Source organism: Homalodisca vitripennis, chromosome 3 (assembly GCF_021130785.1).
Source record: "Homalodisca vitripennis isolate AUS2020 chromosome 3, UT_GWSS_2.1, whole genome shotgun sequence".
NCBI lineage: Eukaryota > Metazoa > Arthropoda > Insecta > Hemiptera > Cicadellidae > Homalodisca > Homalodisca vitripennis.
In genome coordinates, this window is record NC_060209.1 from 124,269,684 (window position 1) to 124,296,018 (window position 26,335).

Genomic DNA, 26,335 nt, shown 5'->3' on the forward strand with positions numbered 1-26,335 from the left:
TGACAAAGAGTATAAAACATTTGTTTATTTTATTGTTCAATTCATTTTTATATTTGCATTTTGGTCTGTAATTTTGACGCACGATTCTGCAGTTATACGTCTGCCTGTTCTGACAGCAGGTGATGGTCAGTGTTGAGTAGCACAAGACGCAGTATGGACGCAGCACGCTCGCTCTGCCGACACGCGCACACACCCACGCGCCGCGCCGTACAACTCACGAGAACCCACAACTTTGACTGGTGTTCCGTTCGATGATGGACGTTGATTGGAGACGCTTGTTTATTTCCCTCTCGTGACGGGGGCTGACGATCAAACTTTTCCCGGCGGCAGTTTCCGCTCCAGAATGAACCGAGGTCAACAACGGACTTCTAATTTTACAACTTGACATGCGAGTTAACCCCGAGTTTCAAGGGAAAAGGAAACTTTCAAGTTTGCTAGATTAATGAGGTGTTGGATTACCCAAGGGAAATCCCAATTATAAAGTTTAAGTTTGCCGGTGTAAAAGGATCGCATTCCGGAACGTCTTCGAATCTGATCCTTCTAAATGATTTTGAGTAATCTTCTTAACGGAGATCGGTTTTATTTGATTGAATATTGTTATCCCTCTTCTTTTTAATGAATTAAATACCATACGCCTCATTTACTACTGAAAAGAGATCTTTCTAAAGTTTCAGCTTCAATTTCAATAATTTTGTTCAGGGCTGTTTGAAAAAATGTGTAAATTCTGTTTATAACAGTTAAATTGCTAGGAATCTAAACAGAACTATTTTGCAATAAAAGGGAGGATTGAGTGAGACAACAGGACAAATGGATATATCAATCTGAAATTGTTAAAAATCAAAAATCTACAAGCAGTTCTCACTACCGGAGAAATATTATTTTTTCTGAATTCTCTACCAGACATAGTACGAGAGGTGGGGAGCGTTCACTGGCCGTATTCATATATCAGCGCTAATGCATCCTTTCAAACGCAGAAGATAATGCTCTACTTCCGATTTTCTCTTGGATTAATGGCTACCAAAATAGGGGAATACACAAACATGTTTTTACGTCCGTGTCTCACACCCTCGCCACCATTGCCGCGCCGGGTCGAGTGCAATCGAAGTTTGGATTTATCGGCTGAGAGCATTCTTTCGCCAACAACACACCCATCCAGACTGTCTAGCACCTCCAAACTACCAAGAGTCTAAGAAATTCTTGTACTGACTGAAATTACAATACATCATTTAGATGAACAGGAAGGGACATTAACTCGAATTGTGTTTACTTGCCTATAATGGTCTGTTAAAGTTTTCAAATTCGTTTTAAAACAAATTTTTATAGCATTACTCACAATCAAAGAACACCTTCTATTCGAGTCAATATTCAGAGTTGTCAACCTATAAATATCCATAAACTTATAAATTACGGTGCAGTTTGTAACAATCCGTTGATATAAAAGTTTTGTAATAATCAGACCAGTTAGTTACGACAATTTCAATGCAGTTCATTAAAAAGTTGCTTAATACGAACAAAAAAGCGGATTTTCAAATCAGAATAGTTAAGTGATTTGGATCGGAAATTATTCAATACTTTGTAATAATTATGTAGCCATAGATGCTTTTTAACAAGCTGTTTATTGTGGAAAAAAATCAATACTCAACTCTGGTGATCAGAAGACTTGAAATAGAAGACGTTGTCATGCATTAAAAAACTTTGGAATTACATACTTTTTTAAATAGAGACTGTAATTGTAAACAAGTTGCTTATTGTGAACAAAACTAACGATAAAATCTGATTGATTAAATTGTCTAGAGAATCGAAGATGACCTTGTCACGCAATGGATAACTTTGTAATTACTATGTACCCATACATAGTTATTAATACAAATTGACGATTTACGAGTAATAATAACTCTCTTCCGTTATTTTCAAATGATTAATTGAAAAAAAATACCTATTACAGATAAGCAACGGTAAACTGGAATAGGATACGCGACGGTCGCTGGTGCCCTCGACAATCAACAGTGAGGTGACAATCTATTCGTGTTGTTCACCGTTGTTTGGAGGAACAACACGGGCTCAGTGGAAAGAAAACAAGTCTGCTTTATGTTACCCTTCAGCGACGAGCTCAGGGTTTAGCCCAGCGCGGCTGTGTCAACCGTTGACGAGTGATTAGCGACACAATCAACTGTTGATCCGCCTTGACGCTCTTTGTTCGCCCGACTTGTAGTCAACTTTGTGTACAGGTTAGTTATTACCAGTTGAACTGTTACAAACATTTCAAAGGTCCTAACAAAATATCGGGTCCGATCAAGTTTTAACACTGCAATACGGATTCGTTGTTCTCATCACAACATAATGACAGGTTGAGGGTAAATATTGTTCATTGGTAAAGTTAAAGAAACTAATGGATCAAATCTTAAAAAAGTGTTTTGTCAGATAAAAGTTGTATCTTTGGTATTTTACTATATGTTCTATATTTTCTACGCAAATAAGTAACAGCTATTGTGATAATATATCTGGTAGGCTATGGTATAAAATCACTACAGAGCTGGAAATATTTTATTTCTCTCTGTCCATCCACATGTTATCAAGAACAGTTTACTATATAAATTGTAATGCTCACCGTAGCATGGTTGTTCAATTTAATAGTTATTTCTTTTTAATATATTTAGTACAACTCACAAAAACATTTTACACATCAATTGCACAGTTAATTTGCAACTGGTAAACAGATTATTTGTCAAATCAGAAAGCAATAGTTATTGTATGGGAGGTCATGTAACGCAATCAGTTAGTTACGTAACTAGACAGTGTTACAGTTGCGTTCGTCGAGCCGCATCAAAGACCCGGGAGCCGATTCTCAGAAATACATTTGCCGTAATCAATACTGAAAGTAAATATTTTAATGAGTAGAACATGAAACTGGAAACGTGCATATTAGATTTACTTGAAAATTATGTAACTATTGATCTGTTACTAGTATGATGTAAAGAATTAGGATACGTATATGTATGGATATGTATTGGTTAGGTTATTTCTCCGACTTGAACAACACAAATAGTCTAAGAACGGCACATGCCTATTGGCATTGCATAGCTCACAATCTATAGAAGTGTGCCTCCCTCAATCATCAGATACACTGGTTCTAATGGAACTCAACAATTATGAAGTTATTATTTACCGTAAAGGAGCTTCATCTAAACTTATTAAGACCGACTACTTGGTTGAAAATTGAGACTATTAGTTTGTCTATCCCTCGTAGACGGACGGTGATATAAGTATAGTCGAAATAAATCCTACGATTGGTCAAATAGCTATTATTTTACCTCCATGACCTCTTCAAAATCACTGAATGTCTAAAACATAATGGCTTTTTTCAGTTGGACAAAACAGTATCGTTGGAGATAGAAATAGTTACTTGTGCAGATATAATAAGCAAATATGCAGAAGCATTCACGTGCTCAAAACTATAATTTTGTGTTTTTTAGGGAAGTATTAGTTTTAAATAGTACACAATTCTCAGAAAACTTTGTATACACAAATATTCCTAAAGCCCTTTTTCTTCAATGGATTTTGCCAGTCAACGAACTAACTCGTTGGAAATAAATAAAAAAGGGAGGCTTCTGCCATTTTGAAAATAAATCAAATGTGGGTTGTAAAGCGTCTATAGATAAAATTACAGTATTCATATCCACATACCAACTTATTGGGTTTGGGGTACGACTATAAGAAAGTATATACAGTATACAGGGTGTCACACAACACTTTACTAACCTTAACACATATTATTCAGATCCAATAGCAAACCAAATTGTCATATTTAAACTTTCAAAACTCAATAATTACCCGTACAGACTCCATTTTCTACTTTTAATTGAGTTATTTTGAATTTGAGAACAGCTTGTTGCAATAAATTGAAATTTGGTATAAATTCTTATACATAAAAAAGTGGAAATTTTTTTCCAAGTTTTTAACAAGAATTGTATATATTTATGTAGCATAAAAGAGAAGAGGTTTTTAAAATTTATCAAGAAATAAGTGACATCTAGGACATCGATGAACGGTTTTAATATAAAATCTACATACAGTATGACGCCCCCTCCCAACCTATAAAACATACCAATGAACGCATTATACGACATTATTAGCCTTGTGATGCAACTCGAGTGTGTTTATGTAAAAAACAGAGGAAACATGTCACGATATTGTAATAGCTATCTCAAAGCAAAACTCTCGCAACCAGAAAGAACAACTTCACAACAGATTGAACTTATGTATTTAATTTATATAGAGCGCATGATTTGTTTATGTGATTTGATTTGTGAAATACGAGATACTTATACAATAAGTAGGTACTTTTTAAGTAAAGGAAGCGCTATCAAAGTACTGTATTGATGAAGCGTGCTACTGAGGATCCCCTCAGAGTAGAAGGGTCGGGGAAGGCTTGCATCACACAAAGCAGACTGTTTTCGTTCCACTTGGAGTTGCTGTTATTTAAGTAAACAGAACCCAGACAGAATTTCCCTAGCCACTTTGTCGGCTGTGGAGTAACGCGAGAGTAGCGCCATTCATGTCTCCCCCTCGTTCCTCGACCACCGGATGAAAGTTCAGCTGAAAGTACACTATCGCGTCAATCGATATTTTAGCGGTTATCGATATCATCGATGTGTATTCGATACACGTACGATTAGTAAGTACTCAACGACTAAATGTGAATAGTTTGGGATCGAGAGAACATAAATTGAAAATAATTAGAAATTACCGTCAATTGCACGTTCCCAAATTATTTTCGAGTAAATACGTTCAAAATTTACTTAGCTTTGTGGAAAACAGCGTGTACAATTCAAGATTATCTACAGGTCATAATAAACTGGTCAGTATTCCAACGTAGCTGTATCTAACTTACTTAAAAGACACATTACAACATCGGCAAGAATTAAGTAATCTGTTGCAATTGTTTGATTATAAAATGATTTATAAAATACCGATTAAATTACAAAAAATACGAAGTTTTAAACATATTCTACTGAATGTTGTGTTCATACTTATAACTCATTTTTGCATTTTTATCTTTTATATAGTCTCAAATTTAAGAAAAAAAAGATCAAAGCTAAGAGTTTTAAAATCTAACATGCATAATTTATATAGTTGGATGTGAATGGTAATGCTATAAATACTGCCTTGAAAACCCAGTAATATATACTTTATATACATAATATTTTCAATTTTTAATGATACCAAAACATAATAATTTTAACATGTATCCGTTAGTGATGCATATTAATTATAGTAAAACAGTGACATCATGCATTGGTTTTATAGAAGTAATTTAGTAATACGGACTACACTCACAGACACCTCCTAACTTCGCTGAAACTTTTGCTTGGCCTTTACTTTTAAGAAGAGGTTTTCCTTTTCCGTAACTGTACAGAAGCAGGAAAGGCGGCAAAATTATTCGAAAAAACTTCGAATTTCTTCTGAAATCAAACTACCATAGTTGAAAAGTATTGAGGAATTCATACAGCAATAATACGAGTTCGCTTGCTCTATTGTACTTTGTAATTTAGAGAATGTCGTTCATTAACTTTATTGAAAATTTACAATGGTTTTTTTTTGTTTTTACAAAGATACCATAAAAGATAGATGTGGTATTTAAAATAATAATGTTATATTATTATATTACGAGCCTATACAAAATTCCAATAAAATGTTTGAACACATCAGTATTAAAAAGGTATGTGTAAGTGTATCATCTTTTGCCCAATAAGTGATAAATATTTAAAATGTTAACGGTAAATTATGACTCATTGAGGACTATAATTTTAATTTTAAATCCACTCAATAAAGTTGTATAGTTAACAAAAGTTTAGGATAAAAATCTTTCATGAAACCCAAACATAACCACAATGTGCAAATCTAAGGATGTAGCACATGTACCAAGATTTAGGGTACTCCATTAATTAGTTATAAAAGATAACCCCTCGTTAAAATTATGGATTGATTATGCTCTTGATTATGTAATATACCAATTTTCATTAAGAATTAAGGGCTTTGCGTAATTAGTTGTTTGATCTTTCTGAAATTCTGAAACCTTTCCACTCGCTTCTCTTCTTATCCATCCACCCGCACTGTACACAATCTTATCTAACAGCTTCTGACGAGCCAAATACAGTAGTAATGTAATCTGTTACAACTGTTGAGGCTGAACATTTTATTTTTACTTCTTTAGCTAACCAAACTCACTGAACCTATGAATGTTTTAGTGTTTTAAATAGTATTCAAAAATCCTATTTATATAGTTTATAAAGTCAAATGTATTACCAGAAAAATAGTATAATACATGCAATATCGTACAAATCCCAATGTTTTGTTACAAATTTAAATAAAAAATGTTTCACTTGAATTAATTCAAATTGTGTCACTACCTCTTACCCTTCTCGTCAATTAAATAGATGATTTATTATTCATAATTCCAACCATTTTCATCACCTAAACAGTTTTTTAACTTGTCAGAAAGGATAGTATTCGGTAAGTAGGTAGAACACTTGTATTCCCCGCCCAATCGGTCAACGGTGTCAGTGAGTCGAGCAGGGTTGACAGTTGAACAGTTCGCGTGATTCAATCAACACGGTTTATCCACAGGTTATATGAATACAAACCAGGTGGCGCCTGAGCAGACAAATCGCATGGGCGACACCGAGCAAAAAGAGATGTGGGATTTGGTCTGGGACTGAATAAGTCATTGCGAGTGCGTCGAGGTCGAGATGACGCGGAGCCGCTCCACACGCTGTTGATGTCCTTTCAGTCGCGAAATCATTCAACGCATGAAATTTGGCAGCGGCGTTTTCAACTTTCGTTTTCTCATTCGACATTTATTTCTACTTATCCCATTGCATTTTAGGAATATCGTGTTAAAATAGTAGATTTTATTGTTATACTTAATGAGTAGTATATTTCATAAATAGTACCGAAAATGTTGTTAATTCGATCAAAGTCAGGAAAAACTTTAGATACGGGTTATGCACGATACTTTGCAACAGCTGACTCGCTGCATTAAAGTACATTAAGTGCTACAAGCTACAGATCCTAGCGGAAACAGTGTTAAAGTCCATAACTACTAGCAGCACGGAAAATATTCTCCAGCTGATTTTCTCAATATTGATTCATAACTAAAATAGAAAATACCTACATTCGGTACTAAGTGGTGAAAAGTGATAAGTTAAATGTTATATTCTGAAGGGAATGCTACCGCAGATTGCTTCAGATCATGAATCAAACTTCTGTAGGCTTATTTTTTTCATTTGAATCTATTACGAGATTAATATGTGTTTCAAAGTCATATTAATTTATTGACTCATTGATTTATTAAAATATTAAATGGCAGTATACTGTATGAGAAGAGTTTAGTTCACAACTCTAAACCCTGGTGACACAGTCAATATAGAAACTGATTTTTTTTGTAAGATTGAGTTGGTGCAGGCTAACAAGATTACACGAAAGAAGTTTAGTCAGATATAGGGTAATTGAGTAATTTAACGCGTATAAATTACTCAATTTTTGTACATAGTGTTTATTGTTTCACCTCTAGACAATTTAGGCATGTATACACTGATCAGTTCTCTGTAAAGGCCGTAGACGTTTACCTCACATGAAGACCTAATTTGGCTAAAATTTGGAAAATATAATTAATATATATTTGTTTATATATATTACGTTTTTAAGACTTATTTTCAATAAATTATTAAAGTCTAGTTTTCGATTTCATGCTGAAAATAATGATGTGTACTATAAATCTAATTCAATATACAGTTATTTATATGTATTTCGAATTAGCGATCAAAATGCTATCTTGGCTTGGCTGTCTCATTATCTTAAAATTATTCCAAAAATGAGAAAGAAAGAAAAATGTACAAGTTTTATCATTCGTGCAGGTCTATTGTTGGTGCTTAAGTCTATATTCATGGGGTCGAGCAATTGCTCTTTCAGCCACAAAGACAGAAGGGCCGAGGTATAAAGGGTGTCATTAGTCGTACATTGCCGGGCCGGTAGGGCCGAGGCGGGTTGCTCACATCACAAAACGCCTCACAAGTGTTTGCGCTGAGTGTGGGCTGAATACGAGCTCAATCTTTGCCTCATCACTCAATCGCGGTAGACATTGTGCCTTCGGAGTGCGGGAAATTGGAGCTTCCGGTCCGCAAAATTGAGAGCAGCCTTGTCATCTCGCCTCCTACACCCACATTCACTTTTCTCACCGTTATACTGTATTTTGTTCGTGTGGAAAATGTTGAATATCGCGTATGCAGAACTAAACTAAGACCTTCTCAGAGTTGTTTGACGTTATGTTAAATATATCAGTTGCAGCCTTATCTCGCGCAAAATATGTACATACATGAGTACTTTTGAAGTATATAAAGATGATAAAGATAACAGTGTATATTTGTCAGAAATCGCAAAACTAAGTCCTTCTCAGAGTAGATTAAACGGTATGTTAAATATGCACAAGAAATTACAGTCTCAACATATTAGTCAGAAATCGCAATTACACCCACTACTACACTGTACAAATAAAACCTAATTTACTAAGCCATATGTATAATGTCAATATTTTGGAAATGCTAAAATATACCAGTTGGAATGTGAGAAACTAAAGTGTGCACATATCTGTGAATTTGTATAAGTGTAAATATGGCACAAGTTTTAATTTAAACCATCCAGTGATGAAAGGTAAACACGAAAAGTGAGATATGAAGATATAAAAAGCTTATTCCCGATTGATTCACTAATTGACTCTTTATACGAGTAATTATCAAGTATGCCCTATACTTTCCATCCACTGTAATTGTTTATTCAAGGGGCTAGTATAAAAACGTCCATACTTCGGTATGATTATTGTAAGCATTATTAAAGTAATAATATGGAATTGAAATGAAGATTCGTACGATATTGGGGTTAATGGCTTTTTTATATCATTTTATATTATTTCATATTTCCATATTCAGCAAAGAATGTAATAAATACATACTAATGAACGCATTCACAGCTTTGTAGAAAAAGATTTTGGGAGTTGCACATTTAAAATAGTTTAATACACCGAAAGTAACGATGGGACACAGTCCTAAATGAATAACTTATTGCAATTTAAATGAAGGCTTTAAAATGAATTTGATATCCGAAGGCTAATTGCATACTCCGGTACATAAGTCCCAGGGCTATTCAGAACTAAAATTCATCATCGTTATATCACTAAAGCAATAGTAAAACATACACCCCGGATGTAAATATAGCTGGCCATAGTAAATAACAAACATATGCGTATTAAAAGATCAAATATATATCACACATACCTTAACATGAAAATAAAGTTTGTATTCAGTGGTGTTCATTTTTATATTTTATATTTCATTGCCGATTAAAAAAATCCAATATTTGAGATGGAAGATATGAACCGTGTTAGTGTATTAGTGACAGTGCAAATACATTTTTCATTGCTATTGTTTGTATTAATACTTGCCTAAAGGTATTTCCTTGTAACTGATAGCATAATTACGTACTATGTATTCAATGACCCGGAAGTGCGTATGTACATTCGCTATTCATTCTATAGCTCACAAAACAGCAGTTTTCATCACTAGGAGCAAAAATGGTTAATTTAATGGTTAATTTTGTTATTTACTAATGGTTAATCGTGTTTTTATTGCGATTAAGCTCCTAAGCACACTTTTGTTCCGAGTGGTGAACAACGGGTTTTATAATACAGGAAGCAAAATGTAAACTTACATTATTTTTATTACGTATAACATAACACAGTCATACTGTCAAGTTTACGTAACACTGTTTTTTTATTAACTTCTACTGGAACAATAACAAATATTTACTGAAAAACTTGAGATATGCGCCATCTAATATTTCAGATCTCTGTTAATATAGATAACGTAACTAAAAATATGGTTTCTTCATTAGGTCTAAAGAATTAAATACATATTCCTTGTCTGGGTCACGAAAAAAATTAATGCACGCCTAAAAACCATAAGTAGCAGGTTTTGGCCCTTTCAAACTTCGCATAGTAAAAACACATGATTTATTTAGATTAAAATGACCAAGTTGAGCATACACATTAGTGTTTACATATACATACGTAGGTAGTGTTCAAAAGGGAAGTTGGAGGATAAAGCTCCTCCGAGCAATAAAAAAATTTATGGCTGAATAAATAAATGTAGTAAAAAACAAATTTTCCAAATAGAAAAGACTATTCTTTGACGAACAGTTTCAAAACGTACAGTATTCTGTAAACGTTTACATTAGTTGTTTCATGCTGTCGAAATATCTTGTTCAAAGTATTTCTAGTTTTATGACAAATCAGAGTCGTTTGTGACAGCAAACGAACCGGAAACATCCATTCCCAGGCTGAGGAAACGTTCTTTTTGACAAGTTAGGGTGTAATGACAAGTCGTGGTCAGGCTTTGTAGCTTTCTCATGCAAACACTATGAACTAGTTGCAGCAGAATGATGTAAACTAGAAATACAGAACGTGGACAGTAGATGTGTTTTCTACCCACTATAATTATAGTTAATAGCAATCTTGTGGAAAACATTTCGTTATTGACGATAAATAGTTGTTGACCATAAAAAGGGTTGAGAAATCAAATATATCCGACAAATTAATATATTAATGAGTTATTTACAATAATTACAAATAATTTTGATATAGATGGAAAACCCGTGGAATTTATTGTAAAATAACGAGTGAGGAGATACAAAGATTTCTCAGAACACATTCATTCAATTAATTAAAAATTAAACTGTCGTACTTAAAGAAACCGGGTTAGAATACCAACGAGCAAAATTTATTATATATTTTCTAACTTGTAATAAGAGTAATAATCATCGAAACGCCTTCAACGTAATGAACGCAATCTAGCTACAGGAGAATCAACCAGTCACTACTAGTTGTTTCAGACAGGAATCCGTGCGTTTAGAAAAATACGAGTACAAGTACAAGTACAAAATACAGGCAAACATTTGAACAAAATATCAAAACATTAATACTACAGCAAATACTGCAATACTAATTATTGTAGCTTTGCATCTCTCATAAATAAATATAAAATAATCTTAAAAATTGGAATTATTCAGAGAAATTTGATTTTTTATAAAAATAAATATATTATCAGTTTTAGCGGCACGTTAAAAAAGTGATGGATGAAAGGCGCATAATTGTCAGTGTGACAGAAAGGTTGCTTGTCAGAGAAAGAAACCTTGGTACGACTTGATGGATAATCAAAGCTCAAAATAATCAAGCTAGTGATCTAGAACAAGTGAATCGACATAGTCATTAACCGTGGACGGAAGCATATTTTTTGTCAGGAGCTACTGCGCAATTAGGAATTTTTAAAATTTACTCTATTTTTTACAATGGCTAAAATCTTAAAAATTATGAGTCTATAAACATCTAAAATTAGTCTTTTTCATTAAAATCATTATTAGAATAGTTTTACGATTTATTTTGAACGAAATGAGCTTACTGTACAATTGTGTCTATATAATGGATAAATACTGAATCACGCGCTTACTGTATAAATTATACAGCGCCTTTTTGTGTAAATATTAAAATATTTATTTATATAAATGGCAAACGAAAGATGATTTAGTGGGAGTGGGGAAATCTGGGAGGAGATCTAAGAGTGTTTATTGCGACTTCTCGATATCCATACTGAGAAACGAATACTTAGTTTTGCCCCCAGCGGAAGCTTAAAATAATGAAGTAAACAAACAGGCCGGTTACCGACACAATCAGTCCAGTTTCAATCAACCCAGTTATAGCGGCTTCAATCACAAACACTACGTTTGTGTAACAGTCATTACCGTTTGTGACAAACCGACTACACAAAGAGGCGACCTCATCAGTCCGGGCCGAGTCCGGTGTTGGCGACTCTCGTGTCGGTCGCTAGTCAGAGCAATCAAAGCGATAATTGACGTCATAAATATAACAGATACTTAGCTGATTAAAGGCCGGACACGAAGGTGGGAGGCAACTACATTAGCCGACAGCGAACAAACGTCATCCTGTCAGGTCAAAGGGAATACACGAGCGGGCAAAGGCAGCGGAAATCAAGGCAGTTAATGAAACCCTCTCAGTCTTGCGACCGGCAGCTTTTCTGTCTCTTGGTGTTGATTCAATTAAAGTTTTGTTGAAAAAAGTATTCGCCACCTCTGTCGATCCGAGGGAAATAATTTTGATAAACTCTTTGTCGTCGACACCGTTCACTGAAGTTTAATTGGCCCGATTGGAATGGAAACAATCGCGAGATGGAAATATGTTTGTACGGCTTGGTCGCCGGTTCTAGTGGTCAGGTTCATTCGTTTGGTTATTACATAGAGCGGAAATATACGGCAAATCATTATTACTGAGGGATTCCATACATACATTCCTGGTATACTTTATTGAAAAATATCTAAAACGTTTCAGAAACATGGGATGTACTAGATATTTTATAGATAAATAGATTAAGTGAGATTCATAAACTATTAGCATTAGTACTACGACTCATGTAGCGAGATAATAAGTGTGTGTGTGTGTGTGTGTGATACAGATAAGGGTAGGTGGAGGGGGTAATATAAGGCATAATGGGGACACAAGCGCCAACTCGTCTGGTAGGAGAACTGCCAATCCTTCTACTAAAATGGGTTATGCAAAATGGAGGTCCACCCAGAGCGTATTGGCAAGACAGCAGACCTGCTTACTCGGGTTATTTCTCTCAATATTCACCCTGAGATAAGAACATACAACAGTTAGTGTTCTGTGTTTACATGAAACACTCCTCTTTGTATGCTGATTTCTTTGGGGTCCGCGATAAAATCTTAAAGCACTGAATTCTGATTTCAAGTTACGTTTTACCTCTGTACACACTCCAGACCAAAACACAGCATGTGCATTCAATTTTATTTAAATTTAAAGTGTGTCCTTTTTTAAAACATATTCGAACATTTTTAATCATTTACTTCTAAATTAAGTTTAAAATGATTGAATGGTAACAAATGAAATATCAACATGTGCAATTAAAATATGTAATTTTCTCTATAAAACCAGAAAAGGAGATATTTTGTAGCATCTGGTACATATTACACGGTTATAACTATTAAATATACGAATTTAAACATATACGTTTGAAAACATTTTACAATACTGCGAGGACGCTCCAGGGGTAATGGATTAATTTTAAATTATCTACTAATCATAAAAAACAATTATTTTAATACATTGAATTTGACACGTTTGAAAATTTACTCACAAAATAATAATGGCAGATCTTTAATTTATAACGATTAACGCTTCGTGTTCTAGATGTAATCTAATTTGTGTGTGAGAGCCCTTGTGGGTAAAACAAAGTAGATTTTGATTTATAGTTTCTGCAAATAACACCATCAAATCTTAACAGTATTTTTTAAATCATACAAATGCCAACAACTAACCGTTATGGACAAGCAGGGTAGAGTCTCTGGCGAGCGCTAGTTCAGAATCAGTAAGAGTAGCGTCAGACGCGTTGTCCGATGTCGGTGTGTCACTGAGCCCTGCGGGTTGTTGATACAGAGGTGTCCGCCTGGCGAGCCTAGGAGAGCTGTCTTCACCGTCACTGCCACTCACAGGGTACGTGGGGTATAAGCGACCGCCTTTCCCTGTAACGCAAACATTAGTGGAGTCAGTAAGAGTAGCGTCAGACGCGTTGTCAGATGTCGGTGTGTCACTAAGCCCTGCGGGTTGTTGATACAGAGGTGTCCGCCTGGCGAGCCTAGGAGAGCTGTCCTCACCGTCACTGCCACTCACAGGGTACGTGGGGTATAAGCGATCGCCTAAAAGCCGTAAACCATTAACCATTTTGTTAATTTCATTAAAATAATTTATTTTAGTTTTATGTTATACACGCATTAAAATTTATTATATGGTTTAACTATTTATTTAATTGATTATGAATTAATTAATAATCGAAATGTTATCGTCAATTAACTCTGCAATGTTTATGAAGTAGTTTTCCTTAATTGTAGATTTTATTTGTTTGTTTTATTATTTAATATTAATTAAACTTATTATTTGGTTTCAAAACCCCGAATATAAAACAATATCTTGATAACAACACGTCTCAGTCAGAGGTTGTTATTTTTCGCGATGTCGAGCTGGCGAGGCCTGTGAGCCTGTGACGCAATTATTCAACTGCGGTTGATTGTGTGACAAGTTGTCGACAATTAGCCGACACTGCGGCCGTAGCGGGCAGGAGCAGACTTAAACGTCGAACGTGATTAGCATTTGCAAAGGCTTGCAAATTGTACCGTTCGCAGCTTAATTGGGGCGAAATCAAAGACAAACAAAAGAAGGAGTGCAAAACTTGCTCGCGGTAGGAGGGGGAGGGGTTGAACGCGTATATCAGCTCAGCGGCGGCTTTGCGAATTAATTAATACCCGACCTGAAGCGCGGAGAGGGTGCACCGCGTTTTAGGTGGCAAGACATTAACCACCCTGCACATACTCACTTTGAGTGAAACTTTTGTGGATTATTTCAGCTGAAGTACGCAGTCAGTGTAGCGAACTGACTGGTACGGGAGACAATTACGGGGCGGTTTCTCGGAGGGTTGTTTTAGCCATCCTACAGAGTAAATTGTAGTTACGCTATTATCAGACACGGCAATGGTAAATTTTAAATCTTATCACAACTTTGATGTAAAATCTTTGTAAAATTTCTCTTAGCATAGACTACCATGTGAACAAGTCGATGAATACATCGATTTAACGGAATATCAGAACTCTACGGTATAAAAGGCAAAGCTCTGACTGACTGATTCATTCACTCTCTTATCACTCTTTCTCCTACTTCATTTATATCTAACTAAAGGGAAGAATTCAATATCCATACAATTTAAGACATTAAAAAGCGATCAAAATTGATTTTTTCTAAGATCTGCGTTATTTATCATCTAAGTGTAAATGAAATTTTGAAATAAATAAAAGCTTTATGAAAGTAATTTAGTGCTGATACCATGCATCAGATGTATATCCCTCTTGAAAAATCAAGTTAGTATTATTATAATATGAATATGCAAATATACAAGGGTTGAATTTGGCAAAAAGATTGATTAGGCGATCGTGTCTACTATTTACTGTTATAGGCCTAGGAAATCCTCGAGGTCGCCTCTTCCTCAAAAGTACCGGTTTCAAAATAGTCCCTATACGAAGTTAATCTAAATAAAGTGAGAAAATTAGTACTTAGATCAACTGAGCAGATGAGAATTATTCTTTAGGGATGCCTCCAGAAAACTCATCATTCTGAAAAGAACTCAGATTATAGGCATATTTATAAATATGGGCATCTCATACAGCATAACGGGAGAATTTGCCGCATTGGCGTTTTTCACACTGGCGGTGTATAATCAATTCACTTTTGCTAATAGAGATTCTCGAAATTGTAAGACTACACAATAAACACATGCGACGCTCTCTGTAACAGTTGGTTTAGCTATAAACACTTAATTTATAAACTATCAATCAACTTACACTTCCGTGATGTGAAATTCACGAAGAAGAATTGTTTACTTTCTCTCTCACTATATCAATTTTTATCAGTTTGATACAATGAGACATACAAATCAAATCAAACTTTCGAAAAATGATCAACACATATCTGGTATATTGAGTTCAAAGTCAATCATTAGTATAAAGTCATAGTATAACTCCTGTTTATACAAATATATTACATACGAAGGAATAACAATTGGTTAAATAACTTCTATTTAAAGAATGTAATTGATCCAAATAAAAATAAGGAGTATTTTATTTTCAATTCGAGTTTATGATGCAAAAAAATAAATATTATATTATTTTAGATAAAAAGTTGGATTTTAAAACATATATGCTATATCAATAATCCACTCTACAAGAGTCAATTGAGCCTGTTTATAATCCTAGGGCGAGACGATGGCGGGGGATGTATACAAGGGTGGTAAGAAGGCCTGTTGAGCCTCTGCATTGCGGAGTACGGCCGTTTGCACCAACTCTGATCCGAATTTCTGATTGAACAAGGCCTTTCTTGCTTTTACAGGGCTTTCAATATAAAACCATATTACCTACGGCTTAAAGTAATAGTGGCTGGATTGAACTAAATTAGGAATGTTAAATAATTACAAGTGATTGACCTTTCCACCAGGATTGATAAACAATATCGCAAACTAGGTCTAGTAAAAATATTGTTAGATTTTTTAATTAATTATATTGTTAAATAATTCAAGCCACAGCTCTATTATTTCTAGAGAACTTGTTGAGTATTACATTTAAAAACTGATATCTGAAAAATCACTCACGACAGCTCTGCACGTGTAATAGAAGATGTATTCAGAGATTTCTAGCAGTGCGTGCTTTGCCATCCAATTTCACTCCACATAGAAACCTTTTCAAGTCAAGAATATCTGTAATAAGAATCCAAATAGAAACAGTAATATCCTGCTATATTCTCCCTTCAAAACCCTGAACCGAATATTAGTTCTCAAAGCTTCTTTTCATCACGAGCTTCTTTGCTTCGGATACTTAAAAGTTGCATACAATAGAATGAATTCAATTTTGTATTATAATGTTTTATACATACATACATATATATATATATATATATATATATATATATATATATATATATATATATAAAACATTATATAAATTATGTTTTTTTTTTGCAATTTAAGTCAATTACACATATACTCGGAGTGTTTAAGCTTTAAACATGGTGAGTGTATAAAAAATATACTCTAGCCTCAGAACATACATACTTATATATACAGAACTTACATATACTGTATATCTGAATTTTTCCATTACCTTTTTGAGTCATCTTACACCCAGTTAAACTCTACAGGCCTAATATTGTGAGGTTAACGATATTTATTAAATCTATTTAAATTGGGGTGATATGGTACATAAAAACCAATCTGAATAAATATTATTCATAATTTAAATGTTTACTGTTATAAACTTAAAAAGGCAAAACCCTATTCTTTGGTTTATTATGAAATTAAGGCACAATAAAAGGAAAAGAGTACAATTTGGATTATAATATGTATTTAAAGTATTGTTTAAATTCGTAAATTTCATTAATACAATTTTGTTTAATTTTGCAGAGATGTTATTTAACACTTAGATATTAGTTTTAAATGTAATAAACATTGAAGTGTTAACGATGTCATAATGGTATTTTTAATAGTGCAGAATGTTTTATTTTATGACTATGGATCTTTAAAACAAGTTAATAGTGAAAAGAAGATTTAATTTAAAGTGCACGCTAAAATGTAGTGACACTATGGTCTTGTCGGAGTAAGTATAGTATCTCAAAATACATGATTAATTTATAAAATGACAAATTTCTTTATATTTACCAATCAAACTGTAATGATATGTTGAGATTGACAGCGACCCTTGCACAGAGTAAACTAACAAATGGACGTGTACCTGTAACTACAGCTGTAGATTACAGTATACAGAAACATGTTGTGAATATGCATGTAATGATATGTTGAGATTGACAGCGACTCTTGCACAGAGTAAACTAACAAATGGACGTGTACCTGTAACTACAGCTGTAGGTTACAGTATACAGAAACATGTTGAGAATATGCATGTAATGATATGTTGAGATTGACAGCGACTCTTGCACAGAGTAAACTAACAAATGGACGTGTACATGTAACTACAGCTGTAGGTTACAGTATACAGAAACATGTTGTGAATATGCATGTAATGATATGTTGAGATTGACAGCGACTCTTGCACAGAGTAAACTAACAAATGGACGTGTACCTGTAACTACAGCTGTAGGTTACAGTATACAGAAACATGTTGTGAATATGCATGTAATGATATGTTGAGATTGACAGCGACTCTTGCACAGAGTAAACTAACAAATGGACGTGTACCTGTAACTACAGCTGTAGGTTACAGTATACAGAAACATGTTGTGAATATGCATGTAATGATATGTTGAGATTGACAGCGACTCTTGCACAGAGTAAACTAACAAATGGACGTGTACCTGTAACTACAGCTGTAGGTTACAGTATACAGAAACATGTTGTGAATATGCATGTAATGATATGTTGAGATTGACAGCGACTCTTGCACAGAGTAAACTAACAAATGGACGTGTACCTGTAACTACAGCTGTAGGTTACAGTATACAGAAACATGTTGTGAATATGCATGTAATGATATGTTGAGATTGACAGCGACTCTTGCACAGAGTAAACTAACAAATGGACGTGTACCTGTAACTACAGCTGTAGGTTACAGTATACAGAAACATGTTGTGAATATGCATGTAATGATATGTTGAGATTGACAGCGACTCTTGCACAGAGTAAACTAACAAATGGACGTGTACCTGTAACTACAGCTGTAGGTTACAGTATACAGAAACATGTTGTGAATATGCATGTAATGATATGTTGAGATTGACAGCGACTCTTGCACAGAGTAAACTAACAAATGGACGTGTACCTGTAACTACAGCTGTAGGTTACAGTATACAGAAACATGTTGTGAATATGCATGTAATGATATGTTGAGATTGACAGCGACTCTTGCACAGAGTAAACTAACAAATGGACGTGTACCTGTAACTACAGCTGTAGGTCAGCGACAGACTAATTGGTATTCCCAGCCCGTGACGTAATGATGGCGGGGATTGACGGCTGACATGGCCTCAGGGATTATTGCAATGCTGGACACCAAAGAATGGGCCAGGGATTACTTTGATTAAACGAAACACTCTATCTTTAGAGGCTTCCATTAATAAGTTGACTAATGTCACCGTATAATTGGATTACGGAGCGAACCCGGCCATTTACCGACACGAGTCCTTTATCATCGGCTTCGGCTCTGTTACATCGCCAGTCCTTTTTTCATGACAGAAAAAGATTTCTGAATTGAAGTGGGAACATTTATCAGTTTTATAAAGTAAACATTTTTTAATGTAAATGGGAAATGTTTCAGTTTTCACCATGTTGTTCATTTAAGATTTAATTTACTTAACACGTTTCTTGTCAAATAAATTCGTTTTATTCAACATAAATAATTAGGAGGATTCAATCAAACAAATATCGTTCTGCTAATGCATCAAACAAAGCTAAATAACATAATAGTACATTATAACAATTGTTGGATGTGATGTTAACGATAAGCATAAAATTAAAGGCTGCACTATCCTAGTCGTAAACGTTACAGCATTCATTTAAGGAATACAAACAAAAACCTTTGTTTATTGAAAATAGTTTAGCGGAACAACTGATGGCAAAGCTTTTTTTGCAGAGATGTATTGCGTTGAATTATAAATGTTGGCGGAAACGAGCTCTTGCTTTATAGATCAGTAATACCGGTGAAACACATTAGGATCAATCGGTCTGATCCACATTAACAGGCGTTCCATTACAAAACCTCGGCAACAAATCTGTTTTTAAAATCTACCAAGTCCACAATTCTACCGCATGTAATGTTTTCATTTCAACGAGGACTGAAAAGTTCCAATATTGGTAAATAGTATGAAAATTCAGATTTCTCAAATTTAGTTTTTAGAGATTTATTTGACAAAAAATTGAATTGTTTTATGAATGTTTTTATATTTAAATTACTATTGACAAACAGTAATCGTTAATAAATATAAAGTAGTACGTAACAGTGCATATACTGTAGTATTGTTATATACCATTGTTATAGGCACTAAAGAAACACCTTAAATGAAGTCCTCAAAGAAAACCTAAATTTCTATCAAGATGTCTTGATTAAATTGCATGGCCAAACTCCTCACCCTCCTTCAGTGACCATTGAGAGCGACAGTCAAGGTTGCCTCCTTACTCGACTTGTCCAGCAGCTAGTGAGCGGTGGCACCTGGAGCGGAGCTGCTGGCAGTTACTGCTGACGAACCTGGTTGGTGCACTGTAATCATCGGTGGAGCAATCATCAGACGAGCCGGTCGGACAGCAGTTCGGACCGTCTTTCAACAAGAAGGACCGATACGTTTGTTGATAATATTGTGCTTTTAATGGCAGTATGTCATGTGAATGTAAATATTCATGGGATTTGTGTAGTTTTCACTGGCACCAGGCGAACTTAGTTAATTCTCGGGAAGCCACTGCACTCCACCTATTCGAATGTCAGCACCACCGACGGCCGCCAGAAGAGTGGTCCAGCCGTTAATTAAAAGGTTCGACGCGACCGACGCACCACCACCGTACAGTAATTATAGAGACAGCTAATTATAGCACAGCTCTGCGGTAATGAGGCTTAAGCCTTAATTCCGCCTTGCAGGCCGGTGAGTCGTCAAAGCCCGCTGAACCAGTCGCTCCCATGCCTTTGTAAACACACGGGTTATAATCTGCTTTCATGGCATTCACCTCCCCCGGTTAAACTTAAATCCTGAAATTCCCAATTGATCACACAAAAGCTCTATTGGACTCGAATGTAGAAATCATAGGGGCCACAAAACATTTTTATCGCGGTTTGAAAGGCCATGATAATAATTCAAACATTTTGTTGATCTCACTCAAATTATTTTCCTTCTCATTCATTCGAATGAGAACTTGAAAAGCAGTAAAGTTCGTTTTGTTATAGAGTTTGCAATTATTTATAGCACTTTGACAAGAACGCCTTATCTTTCCCTCTTGCTCAAATGGTGTAGAAACAAAGGGTTTTAAACACTTTTAAAAGACACTTTAAACGAATTGTCAAGATTACTACAACAATAAGGTTAATTACCGTTAAATTAAATATAAAAATATTACATTTTTCTAAATTACAAGGTCTGAACATAAAATTAAATCTGCAAAAGCTTTCCTTGTCTTATTGATTTCATAAAGTTAGAAATCGAAAGATCAGTAAAGTGAGAGGTCCGATGTGGTACTACAGACCACACATTAACTGATTGATGTCTCACTGGTTTATAATGTTTACTGCCTGTTGCGCAGCGTAATCGGCATCATCTTGGCGACGATTTTTATATGACGTAATTTGAGAATACTGTACAGTGTAACAACCAAACAATATAAGTTAGTATATAATTGTGTAGGCCTACAGTATGGAGCACAAGTACCAGCCATTTCCAAACTTACCAAGTGGTTCAATTTGAGAAAGAAAGTATGTCTCTGGATCATCTCGCACTTAACTGAACAAAGAGAGTTTGAACTATGATAAAATGAGTAGTAACCCGAGACTGAGAAAGCGACAAGCCTCAGAGGAAATGGTATTGTAACAGTTCACAGTAAAAGCTTTTAAGATTTATCTCCTAGTTTGTCGAAAATTGGTTTCATTACAGCGGATTTTCTGTTGATATTAAGTTTATCTATCGCCTCAGGTTAATCGCATCACCTTATTTTGCGTTTTTACTAATAACTGTAAAATGTTATATTTTATACGTTATTTTGATTTAATCATTGTTTATAACTTATTATGTTAACTATTCTGTTATTAAATATTCCAAAACAATTAAAAAAAACAAAGTTGTTAATTTTTTATGATATGATAAAAACGTGTTTTCCTTTTACACACGAACTTATAAGTTCGTTTAGCTCAGTTTTACAAATTTCACAGCATGTTATGGAAATTCATGTTCTGTCAACTTAAAAATATCGGCAATAAACTCATAATTTCCGATTCCTACATAAGAGGAGCAAGTATTTATATTTTGGGTCCCGGGAGTCAAAGTTGAGGTGAGCGGAGCGAATGACAGGAGCGCCCCTGTGTCCAACTTGCCAACCACATGTCAAATAACTGCCTCATAATATAACACGGGCCTTACAGTGCATACTGTACCAGTACAATATCTCAATGTGAACTACTGAATACAAAAAGGGGAGAACTTCCTGTATGCATTATTACGAGAATCATTAGCGGAACTATCAGCTTGATTAGAACTGTTGAAGTATAATATATCTATATGATCTGTATTCTATTCTAAATTAGGTATTACAAGTTGATAGTTTAAAACCATTAATGTATTGTCTGAGTTGTTACGAGTTCGATCAAGATATATGCGTAAATATTTGGAATGGTTTTATAAAAAAAAAGCACGGCGTGTTGAAGTAATTAAGATCAAGTATGTTTTCACAATTTTCAATAAGCAGATCAACTACAATCTATGTTAGTCTGAATTATTTCATTATTATTTTATGGGTAATGTATAACGGATAAAATGTAAATAATTTAATTTTTTCTATAATAACTCTATAAGTTTTAAGCTAGACATAAAAGGATCAAACGAAAGAAATCCAAATGAAAATGAGTACCAATAATTGAACTGCAACGTAAACTAGAAATTGAAAACACTGGATAGTACGTCTTTAGTAGTTCTAAAATCTGCAATTAATAAGCACTGTTTGAGGTAAAGTGACTAAACATAAATGTTATACTTCTTAGTTTTATTTCTAAAATGTGGATACAAGATGCCGAAATCGGTACAGTTTAACGTCCATAAAATTCTAACCCTTCCTCTTTACAACGTCGTATGCCATAAGACCGAGCAAAAGGGGGAAAATTACCTTAACATATGTACACAATGTCATAAAATAGCGCATAAAAATGTTATTAGAGCGGTGGGAGTGGAAGGACGACGGCGGTTGGTCCGGGGGGTGGGGGAGAAGGAGGTACCCGCATGTTCTGGGACAGGATGTCACTGTTTGTTGTGGAAATAATAAAACCAGACATAACGAACAGCTAATACCTCCACTGCGTGTTTACTAATCTCCAACGCTAATTTGATTTCTTTCATAGAGATACTTTTACATTTTGGACGGCCAAAGGTAAGGATTAACCTTACTAATCTAAATTACTCCGGACTGCTTTTACTGTAACGAGTTAGATTTGCCGCTGTGTTCCCGTCTCCGGCCGGGGCGGCCGAGCTGTTTGTGTTCACAAACTGTACATAATGTCGTTCTGTTGTACGAGTCCGGCCTGGGAACCTGCAACATTCATCTGGGGGTGTTATTTGTGTCTTAATGAGTTGGAGTAATCCACAATACAAACAATGGACAATACATTTGGCTGAACAATATGTGCTGTGTGTATTCCACACTAGCGATCCATGTAGTCGGTTAAAATGTGATGTGTTTAGGCGGTTAGTTAAGTATGATCCAGAAATATGTTTAGAAACACGGGATGCTATATTTTATAGTGAAAAATAAAAAATAAGTATACACTAAAATAGTATTCAATCCTTATTAATAGATCATATTAATCAACAAATTACTACGAAAATTGAAACACATTCTGTGTGTATATATCTAATATTAGTTAACAGCATCAATAACTAAATTATGATAGGTCTATTCAAATTGAAATTAGCTAATTTTTTTAAACAGTCGCCTAAAAGATCGGCTAGATAACTTAATATAGACATAGGAGAGAACATTACAAACTGAACAGTAGTGACGGCTTCAAGCGGATTTTTTATAGCTGTCTATGTGATTGTGCAAAATGTTATTACAAAATGTGCTTCTTTATCAAAGAAGGGAATCGACACTCCCTGAAACTGTGGATATCTCGACTAGCGAGTTTATCGTCTTTCATCAGTGGTGGGGGCTGCAAAATTCTTTTCCTAAATTGACAAAGGCTTGTTTTCTTTGTATCGGTCCGTTATTGCCTCGATACAAGTTCCGCATTTTTCATCCCCTTTCCTCCCCCACCCCGCCAGCGACAAACCGTAATCGTTATTTACTGAGAAGTCTGGGACGATGGAATTCCGCAGTGAATTCTACAAATCTTTCATCGTCTCTAAATAACTTTCTGTTGTCAACTTCGAGCATTTTTCAATACGGATCTCAAGACTATCACATTTCTCGGAGAGAACTTTGGATTGGATTAATTGAACATTTATGTCGGCATCTTACGAAAAGATTTGTGAAGTACAGGTATTTGTTTATTTTTACAGAAAAATATTCGTAATTCAACCTTTTTTTTAACACTAGTCTAATGCGCCGATATACGTCTTAACTTTCCATTCAAATGTAAAGCAATACGTTTCCTTAAATAATGAAGGTGCAAATCAAAATAATAGTCTTCAATCAATAAATGAAAAAAGTGCATGACTATCATTTTGTATATTCCAAACATAGTTCATAAACAAAGATGAGGTTTTGAAGTATGACACTTAATTTCAAAATGAACCTATTGTATCGACAGTTAATTTTTATAACACTTGAAATCGATCGGTTTACGCACATTGACTACCACTTCAACGCAGTGCAATAAATAAAGGTTTAAAATATTGAACCTGTTAGGATACAAAAGTCACTGTCACGGTGATTGATTAAATACATTCCGGGAAAAATATTGCTCTATAAAAGAAGAAATCGAGAGCCGAGATAATCAAAAGAGAGAGAAAGATATAAAGAAGCGAACAGCAAGATGGGGCTGGGGGTGGGATATAGAATGAGTGACGCACTGTCTCAGTAATAGTCAGAATCAATCTTTTGTCTGGGGGTTTTGTGCAGCGCGTTAAGCTGGGATAATGGCATTGTATGAGTGATGTGTTTGGCCCTAATTTACCCGGGAAGGCGAGTGGAGGGGGTTCTAATTTCTAATTCAACCAGACCATAATGACTCTCGAGGAATCTCCAGAACTGTCATTTATCAACACTCTCGCCAGCGCTCCGCTGGAGAGGCAAAAATGGGTGACAAATAAGGGTGAGATAGCTTTCGTCCCATTTCTGTTATTAAGTGTTTATTAACCCTCATTTTTTCTACATAAAATACCCTTTATCAAAAACTGCGTCCTCTTGAAAATACTAGTGATTGCGTACTACAAGAATTCCAGATTTCAGCTTTTCTTACAAACGTTTCACTGTACTACAAGGAATATAAATAGTAGTTTCTAACAACTATGGTAAATAACTTTTAAGGTTGGATGCTCAAACTGATAAATTCTGATAAATAAGTTTACTGTTTTAAACTCGATCGGAATGTTGTAATAGTTGAAAATACACATCTTTGGATAAATGAAAAGGATATTCTACATTCAAGGATACAAACTAGTAAAGTAGTTGGTACCTAAGAGCCGAATTAAAAATAAGAAACGCTCATTTTTTGTTGCAATGCGTTTTATACTACTTTCATCTAAAGAAATGCAATGTAAAACCATACCGAAAATAAAACATAAAAAGTATAACGGGCTACTCATGCCACATGGAAATGGAACCGCTTAAGTACTTTCTCATATAAACAGTTTCTCATAAAGTAAAGAAATATTAGCGGTGCGGTCTCATTATGGGCGCATTTCTCGGAATACGCTTAGCATAAATCACACGCCGTTGGCGAGGTACCCTCTGCCGGGGTGGAGGGAGGGGGCATAAATGCGTTATCAGCGCAGTCTACGTTATGTCTGTGATAATGGGGCAGCTCACTAGAGGCAATCTGTCCATACTGAACTCCTCTTTACTTTCCTGATAGGAAAGTACAAACAAAGTAAGTATTGAAAGTTCTTATTCTGCAAAAGAACTTCGCCGAGGATGATCAATTGGATTTGTAAACAGAAAAACCACTATTTAACTTATGTGCAAATTAAACATTACTAAACACTTGTATAATTTATTTGCGTAAGAAAAGGTTCAAAAGATTTACTAACATAAAGTAACTCTATATTTAGCTTTCTTTTCCTCAAGTACCTAAAAAAGAAATTATATATTAATACGCAAGATCAATTTTTTTTTAGGATCGATTAAAATGCTATGAAAAACACCAATAAAGGACTTATACTCATAAAAATAATAATTCATTAGATATCTTGGATTCAATTTATCCTGTCTCTAAGGGTAAACACTGAAGAGTTTAACTCCCCTCTCCGTCTCACTCTGTCGTTATTAATCTTAAAAAGTATATTAAAAATGCAATAAAACAATATACTTGCAATATCTAGTTTTCCTCAAATTTTGTAACGCAATATTGGTACTTTTTTTTATAAATTACGATGACTGCAGTATAATGATAAAATGCGAATGAAATATTTTAAAAAACATTCATGTATACAGAAATAGTTGATCAAAAACACATTCTTTGAAACAGCTTTAAAATGTGTTTGGATATTTTCAATTGTGTAATGTATTGTTAAAATATAAAATACACAAGACATAATTTTAAATATATGTATACGATATAAGTAACACCTCCTATTCTAGTTCGTAACACGTATTAGAAAATAAAATATGAATACAGTCTTATAACAGTGAAAATATAACAGTTTTTTAAGTGTTTGGAAAATTATCACTAAATCTTGATATCATTAGGTGTCAACAGCTGGGGTTAATGCCGCACAATGTACTATACATAATATATCCTCTATAGC

At 34.6% G+C, this 26,335-nt stretch overlaps 1 protein-coding gene across 6 annotated transcripts in view; it reads right to left on the reverse strand.

Annotated features, from left to right (window-relative positions):
• LOC124357493 (teneurin-m) overlaps window positions 1–26,335 on the reverse strand; it is a 374,495-nt gene that overhangs the window by 204,649 nt on the left and 143,511 nt on the right. For all 6 annotated transcript variants that reach the window (XM_046809345.1, XM_046809341.1, XM_046809344.1 and 3 more), the window contains exon 2: window positions 13,456–13,659. In XM_046809345.1, coding sequence (XP_046665301.1) covers window positions 13,456–13,659 — 204 coding nt within the window. The remainder of the gene's footprint in view (window positions 1–13,455; window positions 13,660–26,335) is intronic.